Source organism: Panicum virgatum, chromosome 5K (assembly GCF_016808335.1).
Source record: "Panicum virgatum strain AP13 chromosome 5K, P.virgatum_v5, whole genome shotgun sequence".
NCBI classification, from domain to species: domain Eukaryota; kingdom Viridiplantae; phylum Streptophyta; class Magnoliopsida; order Poales; family Poaceae; genus Panicum; species Panicum virgatum.
The window spans coordinates 26478589-26486890 of NC_053140.1; the positions used below are offsets into that span (position 1 = coordinate 26478589).

Consider the following 8302-nt stretch of genomic DNA (forward strand, 5'->3'; position numbering starts at 1 on the left):
CCTAGTACTTGAATTGTTTCTTGTCACCCTAGGTTGCGAACCCAACTAGTGATAGGCTTTGCTAGAAGTAGAAGCTCTCTTGTTTTACTAATTAAATTTACCTAGTGTTTGTGTTTGAAGTTTAAAACTGCCTATTCAACCCCCCTCTAGTCGGTGTCCTTGATCCTACAAGTGGTATCAGTGCTAAGTACTCCATTAACAAGGATTTCATCATCCCAGAGTAAGGATAATGACTAGTAAAAATGGGATTCATGTTGGGAAGCCACCTCAATTTGATGGGAACAATTATGATTATTGGAAAGTTAGAATGACATCTTATCTCAAGGCATTGAGTAGAAAACTATGGAGGGTCATAAATGATGGATATGTCATTCTTGATGTGAAAAACTTGACACCTGTTGATGAAGAGAATGACTTACTCAATGCTCAAGGTGTGAATGTGTTGTTTAGTGCTCTTGATGTTAGTGAGTTCAACCGGGTCAAAGGTCTTACCAATGCAAATGAAATATGGAAGAAGCTCATGGAAATTCATGAGGGTACATCAAGTGTGAAAGAGGCAAAATTGTATGTGCTCAAAGGAAAGTTTAGTGAATTTGCCATGAAGAAAGAAGAAAGTGTGCCCGAGATGTTCAACCGGTTGAAAGACATTGTGAATGATCTCAAGGGACTTGAATTTGATGTACCGGATGAGTACTTCTCTCACAAGTTTCTTAGATGTCTTCCTGAGAGATATGACACTATTGTGACTTTGCTAGTAAGATCAAATTTGAAGACCACAACTCCCACACAAGTTTTGGGAGAAGTGCTCACTCATGACATGTTCAAGAAGTCGCAAGATCAAGTGCATGGTGTGACAAATGATGAGAAAATGAAGAGTGTGGCTTTCAAGGCACAATCCTACAAAGGAGAAAATGATGAAGATTGTAATGAGAATGAGTCGGATGAAGAGATGGCTCTTTTTGTAAAGAGATTCAACAAATTCATGAGCAAGAAGAGTTATGGAAGGAAAGGTCAATATTCAAAGAAAAATCCCTTCATCAACAACAAGTGTTTTGAGTGTGGTGAAGAAGGTCACATCATTGTAAATTGTCTAAACAAGAAAAATGACAAGAGCAAGAAGGGCAAGAAAGATGATGACAAGAAAAAGAAGAGATTCATCAAGAGAAAGAAGAATGGGCAAGCCTATTTTGTTGAGTGGGATTCCGATGCAAGCTCCAATGATGATGATGATGACAAGCCATCCAAAGGTGTTGCCAGAATCGCCATCAAGGAAGCTCCTTCACTCTTCTCCACATCACATTACCTTATGGCAAAAGGTGGTGAAAAGGTATTATAAGATGGTGAACTTGATGAACTCACTTATGATAATCTTGTTGAAATGCTCAATGATGCCGATGAATTCATGAGCAAAGAAAAGGCAAAGTTGAAGAACTTGAAGTTCAAATTCACCTCACTTCAAGCATCCTATGAGGAGTTAAATACCTCTCATGATAATCTTAAAGAAACTCATGAGAAGCTTGAGGAAGCTCACAACACCTTGCTTGCTCATGAAAACAAGGCAACATTGAGTATTGGTGTTAGTTGTGATTTAATCAATGATAAGCGTTGTGCTTCTAGTTCAACTAACCCATCTTGTAGCTCAAGTGACTTTTCATGCTCAAGTAATACATCCTCTTGTGATGAGTCACTCATTGTGAAAAATGAATTATTGAAGAAGGAGGTCACTTGCTTGACCAATGATTTGAGAAAATGCTATGGTCAAATGGCTAAATTCAATCATTGTTGGGGAATAAAAAATTCTCAATGAACAAAGAAGGCTTTGGATACATTCCCAAGAAGGGAAGGGCAGCCTTTGTTCAAACAAGGACCACTTTTGTGAAGGCTAGTGGTGTTCCTTTTCGTGAAAATTGTAAAAATCTTGGTCATGATGAGAAAAACTGCACAAACAAGAAGGCTATATCCTTTGATCCTAGATATGTTCTTTTTAAGAATTCTAAAGGTTGTGTTAGTGCTAAATTTGTTGGGATACCTATAAATGGTGCTAAAAAGAATGCCATTTGAGTGCCTAAAGCTTTGGTCTCTAACATTCAAGGACCCAAGAATGTTTGGGTACCTAAACAAGGATGATTTTCTTTTGTAGGTGAACTACAAGGCCAAAGGAAGGCATTGGGTGCTTGATAGTTGATGCACTCAACATATGACCGGTGATCCAAGTATGTTCTCCTCTCTTGAAGAAAATGTTGTTGGCTATAGTGACATAATCTTTGGAGATAATAGCCAAGGCAAAGTTGAAGGAGTTGATAAATTGCTATCTCAAATGATCACTCTCTCTCTCAAATGTGTTGCTAGTTGATTCACTCAAGTTCAATCTTTTGTCGGATACTCAACTTTGTGATCATGGGTACAAGTGCTCTTTCACTAGTGATAGTATAGATGTGACTAGTTTGGATGGTAAAGATCAATTTTTCAAGGGCTTTAGACATGACACTATTTATCTTGTGGATTTCTCTTCCGATGATGCAAAGTTGACAACATGTCTATTCTCAAAATCATCTATGGGTTGGTTATGGCATAGAAGATTTGCTCATGTTGGCATGAAACAACTCAACCGGCTCTTGAAATATGAATTAGTTGTTGGGTTGAAAAATGTGAAGTTTGAGAAGGATAAATTGTGTAGTGCTTGTCAAGCCGTGAAGCAAGTTGAAAATTCACATCCCTCCAAAAGTACTATATCAACCTCAAGACCATTGGAATTATTGCATATGGATTTATTTGGTCCTACTACATATAGAAGCATTGGAGGAAATTGTTATTGTCTTGTGATTGTGGATGATTACTCAAGATACACTTGGGTATTCTTTCTAAATGATAAGGCCAACACTTGTGACATTTTGAAGAATTTCTTGACAAGGGCTGAAAATGAATTTGATCTCAAAGTGAAGAAAGTAAGAAGTGATAATGGAAGTGAATTTATAAATACAAGAGTTGAGGAATTGTGTGATGACAAGGGGATCATGCATGAGTTCTCATCCAATTACACACCGGAATAAAATGGTCTTGTTGAGAGAAAAAATAGAATCTTGATTGATATGGCAAGATCAATGCTCTCCGAGTACAATGTTTCGGATAGTTTTTGGGCTGAGGCAATTAACACCGCTTGTCATGCTTCAAATAGGCTATATTGTCATAGAGTTCATGACAAAACTCCATATGAGCTGCTAGTTGGAAGAAAGCCAAACATTTCTTATTTTCACTCTGGTTGCAAATGCTATATTCTAAGGAAAGAAACTCGGTTATCAAAGTTCCAAAGCAAGTGTGATGAAGGATTTCTTCTTGGATACTCATCTTGTAGCAAGGCTTATCGGGTTTATAATAAAACTCATGGCATTGTTGAAGAAGTGTATGATGTGGAGTTTGATGAAACTCAAGGCTCACATGAAGAAAAAGATAACCTTGATGATGTGAGAAGTGATGGCTAGAGAAATGCAATGAAGAATATGTCAATTGGTGATATTCGACCAAGAGAAGAAGATGAGGAAGAAAATGACTTATCTATTCCTATTAGAGTGATTCCATCTACCTCTACTTCTACTTCAAATGATCAAGCTCAACCAATTGACCAAGCCACTCATGATGATGATTCTCAAGCTCAAGATCAACCGGGCTCATCTACCTCACCATCCACATCAACTCAAGAGCCCGTAGCTCCACCAAGAGTTCATCATGCCATTGCAAAGGATCACCCCGTGGATCAAATTATGGGTGACATTAGTAAGGGTGTTCAAACTCGATCTTGTGTTGCTTCATTTTGTGAACACTATTCTTTTGTATCTTTTTTTGAGCCTAACCGTGTAGATGAAGCACTCATGGATCTGGATTGGGTGAATGCTATGCATGAAGAATTGAATAACTTCACCTGGAATCAAATTTGGGATTTAGTTGAGAGGCCCAAGAATTATAAGGTCATTGGTACTAAATGGGTCTTTCGAAACAAGCAAAATGAAGATGGAATTATTGTGAGAAACAAGGCAAGATTGGTGGCTCAAGGCTTCACTCAAGTCGAAGGTTTGGATTTTGGTGAAACTTTTGCTCCTGTTTCTAGACTTGAAGCCATAAGGATCTTGCTAGCTTATGCATGCTCACACAATATAAAACTTGTTCAAATGGATGTGAAAAGTGCTTTCTTAAATTGTAGAATTAGTGAACTAGTGTACGTTGAACAACCTCCCGGGTTTGAGGATCCTAAGAAGCCAAATCATGTGTACAAGTTGTCTAAAGCTCTCTATGGTCTTAAGCAAGCTCCTCGGGCTTGGTATGAGAGACTAAGAGACTTTCTAGTTTCTAAGGGCTTCAAAATTGGGAATGTTGACACTACATTGTTCACTAAATCTATTGGAAAAGACTTGTTTGTTTGCCAAATTTATGTTGATATTATCTTTGGTTCTACTAACCCAAGATTTTGTGAGGAATTCGGTGACATGATGTCTAGGAAATTTGAAATGTCCATGATTGGTGAATTGAGTTTCTTTCTTGGACTTCAAATCAAGCAACTCAAGGAAGTCACATTTGTTTGTCAATATAAATATGTGAAAGATATCTTGAAGAAATTTGGTATGGAGGATGCTAAACCTATCAAGACACCTATGGCTACAAATGGACATCTTGATTTTAATGAGGGTGGTAATCCGGTTGACCAAAAGCTTTATAGATCCATGATTGGGAGTTTGCTTTATTTGACCGCATATAGGCCCAATATCATGTTTAGTGTTTGTATGTGTGCTAGATTTCAAGCTACCCTAAGAGAATGTCATTTGACCGCTGTCAAGCATATCTTGAGATATTTGAAGTTCACTCCAAATATTGGCTTATGGTATCCAAAGGGTGCTCACTTTGAATTGGTTGGTTATTCGGATTCGGATTATGCCGGATGCAAGGTTGATAGAAAAAGCACTTCCGGTGGTTGTCAATTTCTTGGAAGATCTCTTGTTTCTTGGTCTTCAAAGAAACCAAATTCAGTTGCTCTCTCAACCGCCGAAGTGGAATATATTTCAGCCGGAAGTTGTTGTGCTCAACTATTGTGGATGAAGCAAACACTTTTTGATTTTGGTGTGAAGTTCAAGGAAATTCTCTTATTATGTGACAATGAAAGTACTGTGAAGATTGCGTCAAATCCGGTTCAACATTAAAAAACAGAGCATATTGATATTCGCCATCATTTTGTTAGAGATCATGTGAACAAGGGAGATATCAAAATGGATGGAATTGGGACCGAAGATCAATTAGTGGATATTTTCACTAAGCCTTTGGATGAAAATCAGATTTACAAGTTGAGAAATGAGCTAAACGTCATTGACTTCTCAAATGTGGCTTGAAAACAAGTGCATATGCTATTTGCCTCTTTATTGCATTCCTTGCTTTGCATTTCTTACATTTTTGGAGCATTTTTGGGCTATTTTTGAGTTTACCTTGATCTTGCAAGCTTTATTAGTTTTTCCCGAGCTACCAACAAACTCCACGCCATCCCGCCTTGGCGCTAGGAGTGGATCGCAACGCGGCCCAGCAGTGGCCCAAGCATCTGGGCCGCCCTTCTCCACCGCACGGTCGTCCGGTCGGGCCTCCAACGCCACAGCAAGGTCTCACGCCTCCGCATGGTCATCGAGCTCCCAGCCACCGCAACGCCGCCGCATGGTCCATCGGCACGCGCCTCGCTCTTGTCCAAACCATCTCGCTGCCACTGCGCCATCCGTGTACCTGCACACCACAGACCAAGAACTGGCGCAATCTCCACAGAGTCGCGACTACACACGGTTAGTCCACTCCACGTGTTGGCAATCACTCATCACACCAAGGAGCAGGCCTCCACTGCCTCTCACCTATCTCTCAAGAAGACTCTCGTCCATGAGACGATGAATTATTCGACTACTTCGGTACTCGACCTACGGATGGGACAAGCTCCCTATCTCTCAAAGAGGGATTTTTCTCGTACACAAGACAACAAATTAATCGACTACTTCGGTACTCGATCTCTGGATGGGACGCTCTCCCTATCTTTGAAAAGGACTTACTCATCCACGAGACAACAATTGATCGATTACCTAGGTACTCGATCCTCGAATAGGAAAATTCCCCAATCTCCAACAAGAACCTGGTCATCAAAGAGGTGACAATCCATCGACTGCTATGCACCCAACTTCGAGAAGAGAAAAATCGACTACTATAGTACTCGAACAATCTCTCCATTTCCTTCAAAGGAACTACTCGTCCTCAAGACGGCAAGCAAATCGACTGCTACAGTACACGAAGAAATGATTCGAGACAGCCGATGACAAGCTTCATGAAAAGGCAACCAGCCAACCGGCCGTCAAATAAAAGGAAAAAAGTACTATACATCACAATGGTAAAAGTACTCAAGTATCCACACAAAAGCCAAGAGGACATTACAATAAATTGGTCAAGACTCTGGCACCGGCTCCAAGCCACTGATAACCTTATCAGCAATGGGTTTCATCTCCGCAACATACTCAGAGAATAGCTCCTCTGAGCAGCCAACGGCAATCCCATCACCAATAAGGGACAAGTTCGCGGAAGGGATAGAGGATTTAACTAATCCTAAAGCGTGGGCCAAGTACTCTCTAGAGGTTTCAGAGAAAAAGCTACTAAGTCTCTGGGTGGCTTCACGAAGACGCTCCAGTAGACTCTTCCCAGCAGCTTTCTCGTCCTCCACCATGTCGACGACTACTTTGGCCGCCACTTCAAGATCAACCAATTGCTGCGAAAGCTTCCTGATCTGCTTCATATCGCTGACCATCTGTTTGTCGGCATCACCCTTGATTTTGATCAGCTTCTCCACAGCATCTGCGTGACGATACATAATATTGGTCAGATCAGTCACCTCGTTATCCTTTCGCAACAACAAGCTTTTTAGCTCTGTCAAAGCAAGGAAAACATGAGAACAGAAGAAAACTACTCGAGGGACACAGAAGAAAGAAGACAATACCTTTCTTCTCCTTGGCAGCAGCTTTGACCTTCTCCTGCAGCTTGGAAGCTTTCTCCTTCAGAGAGAAAGAAGAAAATACCTTTCTTCTCCTTGGCAGCAGCTTTGACCTTCTCCTGTAGCTTGGAAGCTTTCTCCTTCAGAGCAGAATTGTCCTGCTCCAAAGTCTCTACCCGAGCTTCCAGCAGCTTGACCTTCTCCGACTGCTCCCAAGAAGACCTCTCAAGAGCAGCCATCTTCTCAAGCTACAGCGACTGGTTAGCAGTCAGTTGGATACCCTCCCCAGCTCGCCGAAGGAAGTCGGCCTGATCCGCGACTTGTTTGGCCAAATTCTGCCAACAAAAACATGATCAAAACAAAGTACTCGACAACACAACAAAAGTATTCGAGTACAAGAAGCCACTTACAACAAGGGTGGAATGGCAGCCCAAGATCTCCTGGGCAAGAGCAGTCGACCCCTCGATCGGCTTCTCCACCTCCTGCCGCACCACCACCTGCAGGGAGGGATCAACTGTGGCAGCAGCCGAAGGACTCTTCGGATGATCCTCACATTGCTTATAAGAAACACACAAAGTCAGTTAGCCAAAGCTCGACAGAAAAATGAGTCGATCACATCAAGACACTCACCAGTGCCAGCACCAGGACGCTCTCTGCCCGCCTCCCCGCCCACAGGACTCTCTGCCGTACCGGCAACCGAATCGACCAACCGATCATCCTCCCGCGGCGGACTAGGCGGCAACAGAGCAATATTCTTAAGGGAATCAAAAATGCCCTTCTCCGACTCATCAATCCCAAGAGCATCGGGATTGCTACAAAAGAAAGAAGTACCCGACACTTCAATCACAGTATCATAAGAACAAATACAAGCAGCCGATCAACAGACACACTTACTGAGAGGAGTGCTTCACCACAAATTTCTTCGCCTTAACAAACTTCGGGACCACGGTTTGTCCCGAAACGCTCTACCGCTTAGCAGAGCCGCCTCCACCGCCTGCCTCTTGGAGGAGGAAGGAGGCTTGAGAAAAAGAAAAGCCATCAAGAAAACACAACAACTCAGGAGAATACCAAGCCGTACCTACCTGTCACTACTTCCAGAAGCGGCGCTCCACTTCCAAGTCCTCACCGACTCGACTGACGGCTCATCCACCATCCAGCCCTTGACGTCCGACGCCATCCGACTAGCCGAAGGACCTGCAAACAAGGTTCAACTACGATCAAACAAAGATCCAAAGACAATTTCAAACCAAAATACAAAGGAAAAGAAGTCAGATGCACACTTGAGTCAGTACCAAAGGCACATCTTCAGGC

At 41.9% G+C, this 8302-nt stretch overlaps 1 protein-coding gene across 1 annotated transcript; it reads left to right on the forward strand.

Moving 5' to 3' along the window:
• Positions 1-307: 307 nt before the first annotated feature.
• Positions 308-2185, forward strand: LOC120709816. Its single transcript, XM_039995459.1, has 3 exons — positions 308-1176; positions 1258-1327; positions 2141-2185. The coding sequence occupies exons 1-3, from the start codon at positions 308-310 to the stop codon at positions 2183-2185; spliced, it is 984 nt and encodes a 327-aa protein (XP_039851393.1).
• Positions 2186-8302: the final 6117 nt, after the last annotated feature.